This window comes from Pantherophis guttatus, chromosome 2, assembly GCF_059756535.1.
Source record: "Pantherophis guttatus breed Tessera chromosome 2, ASM5975653v1, whole genome shotgun sequence".
In the NCBI taxonomy this organism is placed as follows: domain Eukaryota; kingdom Metazoa; phylum Chordata; class Lepidosauria; order Squamata; family Colubridae; genus Pantherophis; species Pantherophis guttatus.
The window spans coordinates 181002530-181022728 of NC_142064.1; the positions used below are offsets into that span (position 1 = coordinate 181002530).

Here is a 20199-nt window from a genome sequence, read left to right on the forward strand (position 1 = left end):
AAACATTTAACACTTTCCTTTGGTTTGGAACTTGCTATATGCTGATGTTAGAGAGTTAGAGAATTAGTTGGCATAAATGTTTTGCCGATCTTACAAGAAATGCTTGTTTTGGGAGTTTTGATTCCCTTGAAACTTGTGTGCAGCAGCCAATGCATATTTATTGACTTTTATTATCATTTACTTATTTATGATCTACCAGTTGGGATGTTTGAAAAAATTATGAAATGTCATTCAAAGCACTTGAAATTTTCTTTCCTTTTTTTGCCCAAATTGATACAACTGAAAATGCAAACATCTGTTGCACCATATTTACTGTATACCAGTGGATGGATATCATACATTCCACAGCACAGTTCTATTTTTTCCCTCACAAAATAACAGGACATGGCTTTCTGTGGGTTTCTGTACCTGTGTATTTGAATTGTGAGGGAGTTCAGTAATGGGGACAGAATAGGGAAATTTATGACTTTGCTCTGGCCCTGAATCTAGATTGATCCTTTCTCTTTAAGAATTGCACAGAAAATGGGATTCTATCAAGTGAGATTTATTTTCCTCGTGTGGCGATAGAAAACTTCACACATCAATTTGCAGGTTGGGCCATTTCTTTCTCCCTTCCCCACCCCCGTCTTTCCTTCATCTGTCCCTTCAGCTTCCCCTTGTGTGTTTGTTTCTCTCTTTTTCCAGATGAAGGCTTGAACATCTCAATATGGGAAAGAAATAACTCAAAAGTTCCACTTTATTGAATAGAGTAGAAACAACATGAACCTTGAGATTCTTCCTATTCCTTCTCTAAACATCCTGTACTGACAATGTTTTACAAAACAAATGCAATCTTCGAACATTATAGAATATATGCTATGATAGATGGTTTGGACAATATATTGTTGTTTTTCTAACAGTGCTATTAGACATACATACTACATAATACATTGAGTTAAAAGAAATCAAAATACTGTTTATTCAGTAATGACCAGCAAAATTTGTAAAATATATAACACAAATGAAAAATCAAATAGATGAAATAATACAAAGATTAAATAACAATGTAAAATACACCACTATAACTGTGTTAATTACTGGTGCAAGGATTAAAAAATATTACAACCTAGGAAGTAAAATAGATATCACTAAAAAAAAAGATAGCTAATGCACATTAAATCTAAAGTGATGAATAAAAGGGGACAATTATTTCTGTGACCACAGTTATGCATTGTTTTCATTGCAAAACGGAATTTAGCTACTGCACAAGTAATAAAGGTCTTCGACTCTTTTAGAAGATAGTTCACAGAGAAATTTCCTTCCTGGAAATTTAGATATTGGGGGTTATAACAAATCCATTTGTCCCCAAACAAGTTAGCCTTTTGGAAAACCATGAAGATGTGATTTTTCTTTGGTCATTGGGTTAGATTGTTAGATATGGGATTTTGACGGCTTTATTTTGATGATAAATCTTTTCAATGTGCTATGTTTAAATTTTTACCATGAACTTCCTAGAGTCACTAGGTGAGATAGTGGCTATGTAAGAATTGTATGTAAATTATTAAGCATGCCTTTGATCTCATATTTTTATATTCTTATCTTGCACTGCCTGTATATGTTTCACTTTTTGAAAACTCACTGGAGTTAGTTGTTCCAGTTTCAGGAGAAAATCCTGATCCTGACTGGAGTGTTTTTATTTGTTTGTTTGTAATTTCATGAAGACTAGAAACAGAAAGGCAACATTGGAAAAAAGAAACTTCACTTGTTTTTCAGCTCAACAAGAGTGCACCATTCTATTTTCTTATCTCTTTTCCTTTGATGAACACTTCCCTCCATTTTCACAAACAAAGCTTTCTTTTAGATCAGGAGAATGTAGTGCTTATAGAAACATAATGCTGACAGATGGGGATCTGGGAGGAAGGGCTTTTCAAAAAGGATATTGTGCTGTATGCCACTATGATTGTGTTGTGTGCCATTTGAACATGCTTTGCTGCCTCAGAGGTTAGTCCAACTCCCATCAAAAATTGTAGGCATGGTCTTACAAGCAGCAAAAGAGAGAAGAAAAATGTTACGATCCTCTTAAGGCTGATTTGATAGTCTCTCTAACACTCCACTTGATACAAGAATATGATTGAAAAGCTGAAGAAAATAGATTGGCATTGATTGGGCTGTGGAGAAACAATATCAAAAACAACAATAATAATGCTAAATGTGTGTTCGTGCTTTAAACTAAGAAAGAAATTCTTTCAATGTATTAAAATCATTCTATCCTTTTAAAAACTAAGCATTTGAATCTGTGACATTAATTAATTGTTCATCCTAACAAATTACATAGTACATTAAGTAGCTTTTTTTTTTTTTTTGGTAGACTGGCTTGATTTTGATTTAATAAAGGATTTTTGGACAATGAATTTTGAACAATTTATACTGTGGTATGATTGAGGTCTGATGTGAATACAAGGGAGACATTGCAGAGAAGGTAAATCTGTTAATTTTAAAAATGAAGAAAGAACAAATGGCACAGGCTGTAATTTTATTCCTTCTAGTAGGCAATATACAGTATATATAGGAAAAAAGAATAGGGGGATCTTCAGAGGTTGGTGGCCTGTTGGACTTCAATTGGTCCATTGCAGGACTTTTTCGTTCTACCCATCTACTGGGCTTTGTCCCTCAATGGCCATTTTTCCTTTGGCTGAACATTGTGTGACAACTATTTTCTTCTTGGGAGGAGCTGTAGTGAGAGGAATATTGACTTTATAGAACAGTGAATAGAGATATTCCACAAGGTTGAAGAATATTTCTTTAGTATGATAAATAAGATAAAATATCATTATTCTAACAATTGTTCAATTTATTTATTTATGTCCTGCTTCTATTATTTTGATAAATAATTCAAGGCCACCTGCATGCATAATACTCCTTCCTACTACTTTCCCACAACAACCCTGTGAGTTGGACTGAGAGAGATTGTACTGTCCAAAGCCATCGAGTTTGGCTTTGTGCTGAAGGAGGAACTACAACTCACAGTTACCTGATTTCTAGTCTGGTGCCTTAACCACTATACAAAATTGGCTAGATTAATTATCCTAATGCTAGAATTGGGCCTCCCCTTCGGCATTCGTAATAGCTGTAGGTGTTCTAAAGTTCATCAGCCATAGGATTTATACCTCAAGATGCTTTTCATAGTCACAATGGTTAGAAAGACTTGGATTTTAGTGCAGCCTCTAGTACCACCTACATTGTCATACATGTGGCTGTGTTTCTTATAGTATTCCTCTCTGAAGCTTACTAATAGGCAGTTAACATGAATATCAGCTCTTTAAACTGATGGAGATGAAATATATAGAAATAAATCCACCTACAATTAATAGTTTGCTAAAATGTATAAACGATAAAAATATTATGTATGAGAAACTCTCCCTTGTGTGGAAAAATGAGGAACTATTTTGATCAGCAGCTTTTTCTAGGTAAATTTTGCTATAGGTAATTTTTCTATTAAAATATTGCTATACTGATATTTGAAAACTAGGGACAAAATATATTCCAGATCATAGAATTATGTATTTCTGTTTTTCAACCTCGAGAAATGTGGTCATTTTTAACTATTACTACAATGAAAATAAAGTTGATGAAAATCCAGAACTCTTCATAGCTTCATATTATAATTTTTGAGGTTAAAAATAACCTCATTATTTTTGGACTTATTCCATGTGTATCTTTTAGAATTCAATTTTACTAAAATCAATGAGCTTTTTTTCCCATGAAACAGTTATGAAGAATGTATGATATAATTTTTACCTCTAAAGCTGCATTCCTTGGTTGGAGATGGAAAATTATTCTGAATCTGGTGTAGGCAACAGTTCTCAGGGTGTGTGGTAATTATTGTTTATAAGCTAATGAACGCCAAGTGAATCTCCAGATGCTACTCAGGGAATGCAGACCAGTGGGTATAAAAACCACACTCTTGTCTTTTTATTCTAATTGCAATGTAATAATAGCACATAACTCAGCATCATATTAAATCCTTTCTGCTGGCTGCCTTCATAAATTATTTAGGTTTTACACAGCTTAATACAACCTTCCATTTCAAGAGAGATGCATTATAACAATTCGGTGTTCTGTCTTCTGCTCAATTTACAGCTCTGGAACAACTATTTTCATCTTGCAGTGGCTTTTATCACCCAGGACACCTTGCAGCTAGAGCAATTCTCCCATGGTAAATGCATTAAGATCCTGAACAAGTAGGTCTTGTTTTTAATCATCAAAAAGTGATTTTTGCTTCTCATTTAGACAAGAAAGCTGGGATGAAGATAATGACTTCTGCTTTCCCTTTTAGATATGGAGACATGAGACGTTTAATTGGTTTTGCTATCCGTGACATGTGGTACAAACTTGGTAAGTTAGAGTACTTGAAAGCAAAGATGGGCCTCTTATGGTTCTTAGGGAGACCTTTTCTAATGAGTTGTTCCGTTTTATTAAAATTGTTTTTATTACATTTATCTTGTCTCATGAAATTCCTGCCACCTTATTTACAAGATATGTGCCTGAATGTCTGGTAGATAGCAACATAGAAATTTCTACACATGCAACATTGCTCAATATTATTAAGAACTGGAACAAGGAGATACTCTGGAAATAGTACAAAGAGGACTAAGCAAAAAGCTTTCATTTATAGCAAGAGGGTTTGTGATCATCTTGTTGAACCCCGATGACGCAATGGTTAGAGTGCAGTACTGCAGGCTACTTCTGCTGATCACTGGCTGCCAGCAGTTTGGCAGATTGAATCTCATCAGGCTCAAGGTTGACTCAGCCTTTCAGCCTTCCGAGGTCAGTAAAATGAAGACCCAGATTGTTGGGGGCAAAAGGCTGACTCTGTAAACCACTTAGAGAGGGCTGTAAAGCACTGTGAAGCGGTATATAAATCTAAGTGCTATTGCTGTTGCTGTTGTTGACTACTAATTTTGGTAGTTATAGAAACTGCCCTTCACATGGATCATTCTGGGTAAAGGGAATTACGTTCCTGGATATCCGTTTTAGGAAGGTCATTTTTTTTTTTTTTTTGGAGTGTTAGTTTAAAAAATGAGTGTCTGTCCAGAGATAAGAATACATGTTTCAGTTCTGGTTATACAAGTGTAGAGCTGCTTCTATTCTTTTTCTCTCTGTTAAAATGTTTATACCTTCTGCTTTACATTAATAACACTTTTTGTTCATATGGATACAATGACCAACATGTATTGTTGAGTAATATTTGGATTCCCAATTTCTAAGTAAATACATAGTACTACCTATCCAAGCCTAGAGAAAGAGTGTGCATGGAAGGACAAAGAAGAGTTGAATACGCTGAGCTTGGCTTGATTAATTTACTGCCAAGTCAGCAGGGATCAAACTGGAACTGGTCCATTATAGCTCCATATAATAATACAGCAGGCCTGTAATTATAATTCAAGGCAATTTTGCAGCTTTTAAGGGAAGCTTCTATGCAAGAAAATGGAATGTCCAGCCACCAAGGTTTGTCTCAGCAAATGTGTCGGTTTGCTTTCGTATGAAGGAAAAAATCTGTTTATTTAGGTTTCAAGATTTTATTTAATTCAATTAATTCAATTTTATTTTTTGTCCCTATCTGTGTTATTATTTCAGAATAGTCATAGTTAGATGAGGCTGTTTTGTCATTGTACCCAACAATACAATGACATTTTTCTTGAAATTAGAAAAACACAGCAAAATGATGAAAGCAGCTGCTTAATATAGGATTGATACAGAATAAAGATGGAACTTCTGTTGCAGTCACTTGAAAGAATTCCCTTGATTATAACAGAATGCCATGTTTAATTATATGTTATACAGGTTTTCTCCAGGAAAAAAAAAGTATTTAAAGTTCCTCTGCTATTCAAATGTAAACTTATCGAACAATTATAAATAATCAAAGACCTACAATTCTCAGAAACTGGAGGTTTATAGAAATTGTAATTTTTTCTTAAATTAAAAAGTTGAGAATCCAGCAAGTATTAACAAGCTCAGAACAAGAGATGAAAGGATTTGTAACAACTTGATGCAATATTCTGATGGATTAAATTGTATGCAACAGTAAGAATTTCAGTGGAAGAAAAATATTAAATTTACAGGGTATATCACATTTACAGAAAATTGATTAGTTTTACCAACATTATATTACTCCAATATTGATTTCTAAAACTGATAATTCATTTTCTAAAAACTGATGGAAATGTAATAATTGTAACACCTAGTTCAATCACCTTAGATCATATGTTTGCAGGCAATGTTGTAAAGTTCAATAATTTTGAAAAATGACTTATAACGGAATAAGACAAACTCTAAAAGTATTTATTTATTAATTCAGAAAGCACACTTATATAACTGCCCATCTGACCAAAAGTGTGTGGTTTATAACAATCGACAGATGTTAGTACAATACACTGTTGAAAACAATGATAGTTATAGCCAAATATCTTTCGCATTTCTATCCTGAAATAAAAAAATAGTCTCACCCAGCCATGACTTTTCTGAAATAAATTGACTTTTCAACCTGCCATTTTTCCATTAATTTCTAATAAATATTACTAAACATATTCCAATTTAGTACCCTGAGCTAACTTTAACATGTTACAAGGATTCTAAAAGTTTCCCATTGGAAACCTCATATTTGATAAATAAATCTAATGCCAAAAGTTCTGGAAATTCTGGGAGACTATAATTCTATACATGAGCTTGTACTATATCTAAAATTTCTCTTAAAGTCACATTTTAACCTGAAAGCATTATACCATTTGTTAAATAAAAATAGATTTAGATGCTATGAATGGCCTTTCTTTCTTTCTTTCTTTCTTTCTTTCTTTCTTTCTTTCTTTCTTTCTTTCTTTCTTTCTTTCTTTCTTTCTTTCTGGCTAGAGAATTATAGCTGTTAATTTATCTGGGCTCTTACCTCAAAGATAAATTTCTTTCTTAGTAGGTAGAAGCTATTCTAATTTTTCATTTTTGTGCAGATCACTGTTATTGATACTTGCATACTAATTTGATCTTAACAATGATCTGTAGTTTTAAAATGATACAAGAAGTTTTAAGTATGTAAAACAAGAATGCATTATACTAGAAAGTTTTATTCAATTGTTTTAGGTTTTGTGATGCTGGGAAGGAAGGAAGGAAGGAAGGAAGGAAGGAAGGAAGGAAGGAAGGAAGGAAGGAAGATTTTGAAGGATCCATCAATTTTCTTGATGTTACATAGCATATTTCCAAGTAAATAAAGATTTTTTTCAAAGATTAGGAGCTTGGTGGTAGCTAAGTTGTCTCTTCATCTATTGATCGCAACTGGAAATATATAGCTACCCAGGTTTTAGTTAAAGTGAAATTGAGCAATTATCCTTTCCACTTAATCAAAAGGTGAATGCTCTAGATGAGGCCTGTCACGTTTGCAAATTAGACTTTGCAAAAGAATGTCCAGAGTCTTTGCATTTTGTTGTTTATTGGACCAAATGCCATGTCCATAATGTAATACAGGGAATCAAACCTATACCGGCTGCTGCTTTTTCAGCTCTCTTGTCTGAAACATTAGGCATGATTAAGTACTGTAAGAGGGAGAACTATAAAGGTGATCAACCAATACTTTGGACCTTATTGTAATTTTACTTTGTTTTACAGAGGGGGGGAGCGGGGAGAGGGAAAGAGGTGGGGGATATTCCATCACTAAGAAATATTTCAAGGCTTGGTTTTCTTGTTAGAGGTGACATTTACAAGCTTCTTTCTTCTTTTTTCATCATCTGTCATAATTGCAAATGCTTCCTAAGGCAGACTCCAGTGGCGCTGTATTTCATGTGGCTTTAAGTCATTGTGCAGCCAATCTATAATAGAGTTACCAGGACATCATTTCTATTCTGAGCTTTCTAATAGTTGGCATTATTCATCTAGGAATGAAAGCTGATGTGTTTTTTTCAGTTGTGACAGAGACAAGAGAACATATCAAAGGCTAGTGTAATGTTTTCTCTGATAAATTGATTTTGATGGGAAGAGATGAGGAAATAGAATTATTTTCTCTTCTAAGAACATGCGTTGATTAAATGCTGGGAACAGTAACCATTAAGAGAAGACTGTGTATATTCAGTCAATTCATGTGGGTTACCTGATGTGCAATATGCTTTGCATGCAATAGTAAACAGACATATTATCATGTGATCTTGAATTGTCAATGGACCATAACAATAGTAGAGACTAAAGGCCTTATAATGCAGTACTGCCATAGAAAGGATATTAGTTTTACATACCATTTAGCTCTTTTCTCTAACTTAGCACTCTTCAGATATCTTGGAAATGCAGCGATCAAAAAAAAATTAATATCAAAATACCAACTTGTGAAACACTGATTTATCAGTGATTTATCACAGATCTATCTATCTATCTATCTATCTATCTATCTATCTATCTATCTATCTATCTATCTATCTATCTATCATCTATCTATCTATCTATCTATCTATCTATCTATCTATCATCTACCAGTATCTATCTATCTATCTATCTATCTATCTATCTATCTATCTATCTATCTATCTATCTATCTATCTATCTATCATCTACCAGTATCTATCTATCTATCTATCTATCTATCTATCTATCCATTCATCCATCAATTATCCTATCTCAGTTTGTTCAAATTGTTTCATATACAGTTGAGCCCTTTGCGCACTATGATATGGGGTAGTAGCTACAGATGAATAACTGGGAAGAAATCATTCTGGTTGTAATTTATTAATTTAACCATAACAGAATAACTAAGTAAAGCATACTATGCAAAAGAGACAATCAAGCAGTCAAAAAGGAACAAAAAGACCCAAGCACCTCTCCACCAGCAATCAGCCCTCAAATCAGCATAGATTAACTCCAAGATGCTGCAGGATAAGAGTTACACTAATATCAAGAAATGGTGGAATAGAATCATTAAAAAAAAAAAAGACAGAAAGAAACAAAAGCTTTTTTAGCTCTTTTTAGCTTTTTAAGTGTAAATTGGATTTTAATTGGATTGTTTTAAATTGTGGGCAAAAGCTGTATAATTCTTTTAATTGATTTTAAATTGTGTATTGGTATGTTTTTTATCCTTGGCTGTGCACCGCCCTGAGTCCAATAGGAGAAGGGCGGTATATAAATTGAAATAATAATAATAATTAATAATAATAATAATAATAATAATAATAATAATAATAATAATTCAGCCAAGACATTGGTATGCAGTTTGGAATTGACAAATGTGCAACAATAGTAACCAAAGCAGGCAAGATCATAAAAGAGGATGGAATAGAACTAGAGAATGAAGAAATGATAAAGGCAGTAAAATCAGAAGAAGGCTACAAGTACTTGGGGATTTTAGAAGCCTCTGACTTAATGCATAATAAAGTCAAGGAATTAACTTCAGCCAAGTACATTCGGCGAATTCGTAAGATATTAATGTCCAAATTGAGTGGAGGAAACATCATAAAAGCCATAAATACCTGGGCTATACCTGTGATTAGATACTCTGCAGGAATAATTGACTGGACCCAGATGGAGTTAGACAATTTGGACAGAAAAACAAGGAAGCTTATGACAATGAATCATGCCTTGCACCCTAAAAGTGATGTTGACCGATTATATTTACCAAGAGCAGAGGGTGGTCGAGGACTCCTACAAGTAAAGCAGACTGTGGAAGAAGAAAAATGCAGCTTGAATGATTACATCCAGAAAAGTGAAGAACCAATGATTAAGGAAGTAAATAAAGGAGGCCTTTTAAAGACAACTAAAACAAAAGCAGAATATAAGAAAGAAGTAATTGAGCAGCGAGCTGAAAATTGGAAACACAAAGCTCTGCATGGCCAATACTTGAAAAGTATTGAAGGCAAAGCTGACCAGAAACTAACTTGGAACTGGTTAAGATCAGGAGTACTGAAAAAAGAAACTGAAAGCTTTATTTTGGCAGCTCAAGAACAAGCCCTAGCCACAAACTGTATGAAGGCAAAAATTCAACATGTTACCACCAACAGCAAATGCCGCCTCTGCAATGAGAAAGATGAGACAGTCGACCACCTGATCAGTGGGTGCAGCAAAATTTCACAAACTGACTACCTACAACGCCATGACCGTGTTGCTAAAATCATTCACTGGAAATTGTGCCAGAAGTTTGGATTTGAGTACAGCAAAAACCACTGGGAACATCAGGTTGAGAAAGTTTTAGAGAATGAGAAACTCAAGATCTTGTGGGACTTTAGGATTCAGACTGACAGGCACTTGGTCCACAACACACCTGACATAACAATAGTTGAAAAGAAAAAAGTATGGTTCATTGACATTGCAATACCTGGTGATGCACGAATTGAAGATAAGCAGCAAGAAAAAATCACAAAGTACCGGGACTTACAAATTGAAGTTGAGCGACTGTGGAAAAAGAAATCGTGTGTTGTCCCGATTGTAATTGGAGCCCTCAGAGCAATACCCAAAGGGTTACCCCGCTATTTAGAAATTCTAAATTTGCCGGACTTGAACATTTTGACTCTACAAAAAACCACCTTACTCGGAACAGCTTACATCCTCCGACGATACCTTAACAGTTCCTAGGTCCTTGGTTAGGACTCGAGCTGCTGAGCTATTAACCAGCCTCAAAGGCTGTGAATCTCACTAAAGATTAACCAATAAATAATAATAATAATAATAATAATAATAATAATAATAATAATAATAATAATAATAATAATAATAATATAGGATGGACAGAATGAAATGTGAATGGCAAAACTTTATTATTTTATTATTTTATTTATTTTAAATAATTAAATAGAATTGTTAAATTGTCCCACAGCAAGTTGTCTCATGGCGAGTTGGGCATTGTGAGTTCTCCTGCAGTGAGTTGGCAGTGGTGATTTGGCTGCAGCAAGTTGGCTGTTGCAAGTTGTTCCATTCCACAATCAAGCAAACAATACCTCAATCAAGAAACTGCTGAGGAAGCCAACAGCAAGCCACTAGAATATAAACTGACAGCAAATCTCACTCCTTACTAGCACTAAGTATGTTGCCTAGTTTGGGTAATGAAACATCCGTAAGAAAACCAGCAAGCTCAGAGAGTACCAAGGACCCCTCAAGTGAAGCAGAAGTCAGGCAATCAAATTGCAACAAGTGAAAGAACCCAGAAACTGAATGTTATCAGGAATAACTAGTATTATTCCACTTACACAGTTTTTGCATTACATATTTAGCATCTAATCATTCCATCTCCCATCACGGAAATCATCACAAATATTTTATTAATTTGTAAACAATGCAAGAGTTACAAAACTGATATGAAAAGGTATTTGCTGTTCTTTTGTAAATAGTTGTTTCTCAACTAGAAATGTTGAATCATCAATTTTATTTTAAAATATCCACTCTAAAATCCAGAAAGAAAGTTAAAATAAAACCTGGAAATAGAAGTGTTATAATGGTATTGAAATAATGGTGTGCCATGGGTTAATATTATTAATATTCTCTTCTGTCTATTGTTCCAGGACAGAATAAAATCCGCTTTATTCCAGGAATGGTTGGACCAATCTTAGAAATGACTCTCATCCCTGAAACTGAACTGCGTAAAGCGACCATCCCAATATTCTTTGACATGATGTTATGTGAATATAAACATACCGGTGAATTCAAAAAGGTATTATAAGCTTTGTGTATCATTTGGTAATTTGGTAACTGCCATTATTCTTAAATATCAAATGAATGCATACATGTTATTGTTCTATTGTTTTACACTAGTTCTGTGTAAAATAAAGGAAAGGAGAAGGTTTGCAGTTCTGGTGGGAACTTAGAATTTGAGGACCCACATTTAAAATCAAAAATAATTCATTTAAAAATTAAGTGCATCTCAAGCTTTTCAAATGGGTTGACTATGTTTTGTAAATGTTATTGCAAAATCACATGGTATTAAGTACAAATCACAGCCATTAAGCAAATGATTGTGAACCCATTCGCCCAAATGGGTGTGTGTGTATGTCCAGGAACTGGCAAAAATATTGCAAAATGACTAAAAAAAAAAAAAAAGTCACGAAGTACATTCATGTAAACTGACACTGCAACCAGTGGTAAATGTGAGCCAGTTTTCAACCCATGAGGAAGGAGGGATATTTTGCAACCAACAGAAGTATTTTATGGATTGTAAAACAACCTTTCTGATGCTGTTGTAATCCAAATGGTCATTAAAGTATTTAGTAAATACTTTATTAAATCCATCATGAACCATCTATCATACAATCAAGAAGTATAGTAGGACTTTTCAAGTAAAACACTTTATGAAAAAAACACTTAATACCACAGCAGAACGAATACTCTTCAGTAAGATACCATTGGTAGATTTAATAAATATCTGCCAAAAGACAAGGGGAAAAAAAAAAAGGCCTGCTTGAAATCAAACTGTAGGAATAAAAAGTATGAATACATTGCATTATAAATTAGAATATCATTTTTAAAAGGGCGGGAATTATTTTTCAGATCTGCTTTGCTTTAGAAAAGTTTAACATATTTTAATGCATAATGTTATTTTGATCCAGGCAAAATCATGTTTTTTTTATATATTTGGGTTTCTCTATTTCAATTCATTTAACTTCCATTTCCACTCTGGATGTAAGCAGTTTAAATATCACTTTTTCTTCTCCAGGAGTTAAAATAGGAGAAAGGCATCTAAAGGAGTACTGAGGCTAAATACTCATTCAAAGGATGTGGGTTCACTGTGAACTTTGCTCCTCATGTTCCACCCAAAGCAACAGGGGTGCTCTTGAAAAATGACCTACTTAAGTTATCCTTAAACTGGAAGGTTATATTGAAGGCAGTACCAATATCTATTTGAGAAGACAAATACTAAGCAGTTGGATGATGTTCTGAAAGAGACATGTGTCTTGCCTTTTTGACAGTATGTTTCTCACTGTCATTTTATAAATAGTTTTGGCCCAAGGGAAGAAGATGTTCGCCTCTCTCTCATCACACTTTAGCTTTAATCTCTTGACTCCCATCATTTGTCAGTTTGGAGGCAGGACAAGCACAGGGAACCGCTCTGTTTTATGGCAACCTCTGGCAAGGCAGTAGTACATTACTTCGATGCCAGGCAATGATGTGACAGCAGCATTGGCCCATTAGACAGAGAAGCTATTCCTTCTGCTCATCTTACTGTGGATAGAATGGATTCTGCACTGAGCTGTCATTGTGCTCAAGGGCAAAATTATGTTGCACCACATATGTTGTGACTTTCTCTTAATCTATTACACAGCCCGAGGGAAGGCACTACTAATGGAAGCCTACCATGTGTGGGAAAACAGATTTCTTTCGCCCAAGTTACAAGGCTTAATGGAAAACTTCTCAGTGGTACTAAAGGAAGCATCTGGCAGAGAGGGCATGCTTTGGGTCCCATCTGCTAGGGACTTATATTTGGCAGGTCCAAGATGGCAAGCCTTTTCTGCTATAGCACTTGCCTTATGGAATATTCATTTTCCCCATTCCCAAAAAAAAAAAAAAAAGTGAGATTCCTGCTAATGTTCTATAAGTCCTTCAATACTTGGTTTGTTCATCAAGCCTGAGGCCCAAAGGATTGGGGATATTCTTAGACAGCTCTTTGTTTAATTGACTTTTTGTCCTGTATTTGATGACTTGCATTTTTAATAATAGCACTCGCCCTTAGACTTATGTACCACTTCATAGTGCTTTTACAGCCTTCTCTAAGTGGTTTACAGAGTCAGCATATTGCCCCCAACAATTTGGGTCCTCATTTTACCCACCTCAGAAGGCTGGAAGGCTGGAAGGCTGTCAACCTTGAATAATGATTGTTTTATATTTCTTAATAATTGTTGTTTTTATATATTTACTGTTTTACTTTATTGTTATATACTGGCCAAAGTCACTGAGATGGGCAGCTATGTAAATGTGCCAAAAAATTTTTTTAAAAAAATCTTCTCCAAGCCATACAGAGTTAGCCTGTGGTAAAATGGATGGCAATAAACTTCATAAATAAATAAATACAGAAGGAAGAAGAGACATTTTTGTTCATATCTCAGTTGGAATGAGACAGAATAAACTTCCATTCCTTAAGTATTGTGATATCAGTAATAATTATTAAAATAATAATTATTTATTATAAATTATAATAAATTATAATAAATTATTATTTATTATAAATTATTAATAATAATTAAAAGAGCCTTGGTAGTACAGTGGTCTAAGGCACCCTGTTATTAAACTGGTTATTAAGACCAGCTGCCTGCAATTACTGCAGGTTCGAATCTCGCCAAGGCTCAAGGTTGACTCAGCCTTCCATCCTTTCTAAGGTAGGTAAATTGAGGACCCAGTTGTGGGGGCAATAAGCTGACTTTGTATAAAATATACAAAAGAATGAAGGCTATTGCTTAATGCATTGTAAGCCGCCCTGAGTCTCTGGAGAAGGGCGGCATATAAATAAAAAAAAAAAAATTATTTCCAATTTACAATTAATGAATGAAAAGCCAGAAATACAACTGAATTCTGTGCATAAGTATAATTGTGTAGTTGATCCTTAAAGTTAATGAGGTAAAGATAAAGTTGTTCCAGGTAAAAGAAAATGGAATCTAACACTCGTATCTATAACAACATAGAAAAATGTGTGTTCCTCCTCTTTGGTGTACTGCTTCAGAATATGTACTATACTTTAAGCTCTCTCTATAAAAATTGTCAGGAAGGGGTGAGTGGGTTCCAAAGAAAAGATGACCAGAAAAAATAAACCTAATAAACTATGGAAATGGTATGTGTATGAACCGACATTAGGCCAGCAGATCTGAAGAAGGTTGGTCTTTTGTTCTTGGATTAAAACAAATACAGAACATGATCAATCAAGATGTTGCCTGAAATATTTATTGTGGGGGAAAAAAATCTACGGGTTTGTTTGTTTTTTGTGAGGTGTAGAGACAGCATCATTTTTTAAGGTTGTCACCTGTAATCAAATCCAGCTAGTCTTAGCTGTTTCATTTTCATAAGGACACATTTTCCATATTGTTGACAAGAGGCTGACTAGCATAATTAATAACATCAAAGGTATCTGAAGAGCTGAACAGAACTTAGATATGCAGTGCATCCTGCCTTGTAATTGTAAAGTCTAAGTAGCAAAGGACAAACTTGAAAGGAGAGGACAGAAAGAAAGAAAGAAAGAAACAGAGAGAGAGGAGTAACAGAAATCAGTGCAGAGCAGCAAAAATGGTTTAATTGGAGCAAGAAATCATTTGTCTGTTGTAAATACTAGAAAAGAAAATTTTGTGGAAATGTGAGGTTGAGAGGAGATGGATAGGAGCAGACAGAGTAGAAGGGATAAAGTGTCAGGGGCAAAAGATCAGATCTACACTTGAAGGTCCAATTAACCTGATTTATTGCTACTCAAGTCTATGCACAGTAATAGGCTCAATTAAAGATTAACATTTACTAGAAGTTAGATAAGAGCCAATGGAATTCAGGGGGATGGGGTTGGACTTAGTCCACTTGTGGCTACGTAGAGATTCTAGTAGAGGTGAAATCCAATTTTTTTTACTACCGGTTCTGTGGGCATGACTTAGTGGGTGTGGTGTGGCTTGGTGGGTGTGGTGTGGCTTGATGGGCGTAGCAGGGGAAGGATATTGCAAAATCTGCCATTCCCACACCATTCCCACTCCACCCCACTCTGGGACCAGCCAGAGGTGGTATTTGCCGATTCTCCGAACTACTCAACATTTCCGCTACCAGTTCTCCAGAACCTGTCAGAACCTGCTGGATTTCATCCCTGGATTCTAGGCTGATTCCTCTTTTAACTCTGCTCCCAACTTCTGCCAGTCCTTCCCCTATATCAAGTTCTTCTAATAAGAACTGGTAGAGATGAATATATATATATTCAACTTAAGAAGACATATATATATATGCCTAACCTTAAAGTGTTGGTTAGGATTTCAGCCAGAGTTTTTGAAAGACCTTAAAAAGGGTTTTGTTTGGGAATTTAGAGGATTCTGAGCTGTGATTTTAGCCAGGATTTTAAACATTTTAACTAACAAACAAACCTCCGGACTTTTCGTCGGGCCCTGAAGACACACTTGTTCCATCTAGCTGGGCTGGCTTTATCCCATCCTCTTAGTTTTTAATCGAATTTCGGTTTTAATTGGGTTGTTTTAAATTCGGGCCAAAATTATTTAATTGTTTTTTAAAATGTTTTTAAATTTTATATGCTATGTTTTTTTCCTGGCTGTACACTGCCCTGAGTCCCGCAGGAGAAGGGCGGTATAGAAATATAATAAAATAAATAAATAAATAAATAATGACATGGGAAAACACCCGAGATTTTAACTTTTTACATTCACACACCCGCAAAAACTTAAGAAGACAGATGTTACACCTCTATGGGGAGGAAATGTACAAACTCACTAGGACCTATGAAAAGTTAGAAGTAAGAAGGGCTGTAATATTATGTGATCTATGTTTCCTACGCCATTGTCGAGACCAAGGAGTTATACCAACATGTTTTATAGTTAAATTCCACCCTATGTCTGCTTCTATTAAACGTATTTTACGAAGAACAGAAATGGCATTATTGAGGAATGAACTCCATAACAAAAGGTTCTTATTAGATCAAACAAACAAGGATTTATTAACTCTACATTTGAAAATAAGTAATACGGTTCACCCTATTCTGTGGGACAAAATAAAATTTCTGGCCATTTGGAGGGCTGAAACTGAGACCTTTTACAAAAGTAATAGACATCAAAAGAAATTTGAAAACTTAAAAAATCAAGGGAGACCCCCTAAAGTAGCACAGCAATATCTGAAAAAGGTAGTTTACAATGTTTCTAACAGAGAGCTGACTACAGCAGAAACAAGCGTCTTAACAAAAGGCTTTAATTTTGTAGTAACGCCCAAAAGAATTCCTATAGAAACAATAATATGTGAAGTGGAAGCCATTTTAACAAAACTTAATGTTGAGGATGCTGATAAAATTAGGCATGAGGTTACTAACATTATCTGCACTAGTAAACCCCCAAAAAGTAATCTGCCCAGAGAAGAATATAGAGCATTACAGGAACTAAGAAAGGATGACAGCATAATCATACTGCCCGCAGACAAAGGTAATGCCACGGTGATAATGAATATGGTGGATTACGACAAAAAGTTACTCGAGCTCCTCCAAGATGTTACGTATAAACCCTTAAGTACTGACCCAACCACATATTTTTTTATTCCATCAAGCCGGCCTAGCCTAAATGGTTTTTAAATTGGGATTTTAAATTTTATGGATTTGGGGGTTTTAAATTGGAAGCTAGTGATTTAATTCTTTTTAATTATCTTAACTTTTGTATTTGTATGTTTTTTTAATTTTGGCTGTTCACCGCCCTGAGTCCCTTCTGGGAGAAGGGCAGTATATAAATTAAATTAAATTAATAAATAATAAATAAATAAATAAATATTTAGAAAAAACTACCAAAACCAAGATAAAGGCCAGTCCCATAGATAAAGAAGTCCAACAAACAATCATCCCTAGAGAGAAGTCGTCAAAAACTCCAAAACTATATGGCCTCCCAAAAATACATAAAGAGGGCATACCTCTCAGACCCATAGTTAGGTCTATAGACTCTCCACTACAAAACTTGGCTAAGTATTTAGCCAAACAACTACAACCGTTTGCGGAATTGATTACTTCTTATGTGCAGAACTCATATCATCTCATAGAAATTCTGAGAAACCAACACATAGAGCAGGGTGACCTACTTGTAAGCTTTGATGTGGTCTCATTATTCACCCAAGTACCCATTTTAGAAGCTCTAGCAATGATCAAAAATAAATACCACCCACAAAACCACATCATAAAATTGGAAGAGCATTGCGTATCTAACACTTATTTCATGTACAAAGGGCAAAGATATAAACAAATGCAAGGGGCACCAATGGGATCACCCCTCTCCCCAGTTATTGCCAATTTGTTCATGGAGGGATTAGAAATTAAAGCATTGGAACAAACTACTTATAAACCAAAATTATGGCTCAGATATATAGATGATATATTTGTGATCTGGCCCCATGGAAAAGACAAGCTAGACGATTTTCTAGCACATTTGAATAACATGCATCCGAAGATATAGTTCACTATGGAAATGGAGATTGAAAATCAACTCCCATTCTTAGATGTATTAATATATAAGAGAACTGATGGCACCCTAGGACATAGTGTCTACAAAAAGAAGACACACACAAATAGATACCTAAACGCACACTCACACCATCATCCCTCACAAATAAATTCAATAGCAAAAACTTTAATCACTAGAACTAAACGTCTAGCAGATGAGGCACATGTACAAACAGAGCTTCAGACTCTCACAGAGGTATTAATAGCAAATGAGTTCCACAAAAATAAAATTAAAAGTATAATTCGATGAGGGACATCAGGACAGAGAGAAACCCAAGAAGAAGAACAAAAGATGGGAAAAGCCATCCTGCCCTATATAAAAGGAACCACTGATAAAATTAGCAAAATACTACAGAAACAAAAAATAAAAACTGTGTTCCACACAGATAGAAAAATATCAACGATGTTGAGAAACCCCAAAGATAAAATTGAGCTGGAAAATCAAGGAATATACGAAATACCATGTACCTCCTGTCAGTCTTCTTATATTGGACAGATGAATAGACGAATAAGTGTGCGTTTAGAAGAACATAAAAATGCAGTGAAAAAGGAAGAGCAAACTTCTTTGGTACAACACATGAAGGCCACAGGACATAATATAGATTTCAACAAGGCTAGAACAGTGGTAAAAGAGGAACATCTTAATAAGAGAATAATTAGGGAGGCTATCAAAATTGAAAAGAGGCCACACAATATGAATAGACGAGATGACGCCTCTAGGTTATCAAGTATTTGGAAACCTGCACTGAGGGAAACTCAAATTTTAACATCAGAGGATAGGCAGAGATCCCAACAGGCAACCAGTGGTGTTGTAATGCATACAAGAACCCTTTCCTCTTTGCAGTTGATAGCTAGCAATAGGGAGAGAGAGAGAACCAAGCCAGAAGATATGCTAAGATCTCAACATGCAACCAGTGGTGCTGTGATGCCTACTAGAATTCTTACCTCTTTGCAGTTGACAGTTGGTAATAGGGAGCCAGAGAAAACTGGACCCGCATTCAGGATGCAGCTAGTATAATGAAGCATGACCTACAGCTTCTAAACTGATAATAAAGGCCCGAAGATGACAAGGTAGAGAGCTTGTTGAAACGTTGCCTAACCTTAAAGTGTTGGTTAGGATTTCAGCCAGAATTTTTGAAAGACCTTAAAAAGGTTTTTGTTTGGGAATTTAGAGGATTCTGAGCTGTGATCTTAGCCAGGATTTTAAACATTTTAACTAACAAACTTATAATGACGCAGGAAAACACCTGAGATTTTAACATATATATATATGTATATATATGTAGGTCTTTAGTTATTCGGGTTTTCTCCCGCGTAAAATTGGAGGTGTCTTGGCAACGTTTCGACGAAGTCTCATTCGTCATCTTCAGGCTGGTGTTCTCGGCTTTATGCTTCTAGGAGCAATGCTCCTAGAAGCACGAAGCCGAGAACACCAGCCTGAAGATGACGAATGAGACTTCGTCGAAACGTTGCCAAGACACCTCCAATTTTACGTGGGAGAAAACCCGAATATATATATATATATACATACATACATACATACATACATACATACATACATATATATATATATATATATATATATATATATATATAAAATACTTTTCTAGTCAGGGTTTTCTCCTACGTAGCTCAAGATGTTTGTATAGCCATAGTTGGGTGATATCTCAAATCACCACTTTCAGGCTTTATCAGACATTTTGTGTTGTCTGCTGTGAGACTTAAGGGAGTCTCACAGCAGACAACGCAAAAGTCTGATAAAACCTGAAAGTGGTGATTTGAGATATCACCCAACTATGACTATACAAACATCTTGAGCTACGTAGGAGAAAACCCTGACTAGAAAAGTATTATACATATAAACCTACGAATAAAAAGAACAATATATATATATATATGTCTTTGGTTATTCGGGTTTTCTCCCACGTAAAATTTTATGCGGGAAAAAACCTGAATAACCAAAGACCTACATACAAACACCCGCGAAAACCTCAGAAAACATACACACACACACACACACACACAAAACAAGAGCAAAAGAAAAAAAAGAAAAAATG

The 20199-nt window shown here is 35.0% G+C and overlaps 1 protein-coding gene across 1 annotated transcript in view; it reads left to right on the plus strand.

Moving 5' to 3' along the window:
• DOCK2 (dedicator of cytokinesis 2) overlaps positions 1 to 20199 on the plus strand; it is a 306359-nt gene that overhangs the window by 231985 nt on the left and 54175 nt on the right. The window contains exons 31-33 of the mRNA XM_034406030.3: positions 4120 to 4220; positions 4316 to 4374; positions 11496 to 11644. Coding sequence (XP_034261921.2) covers positions 4120 to 4220; positions 4316 to 4374; positions 11496 to 11644 — 309 coding nt within the window. The remainder of the gene's footprint in view (positions 1 to 4119; positions 4221 to 4315; positions 4375 to 11495; positions 11645 to 20199) is intronic.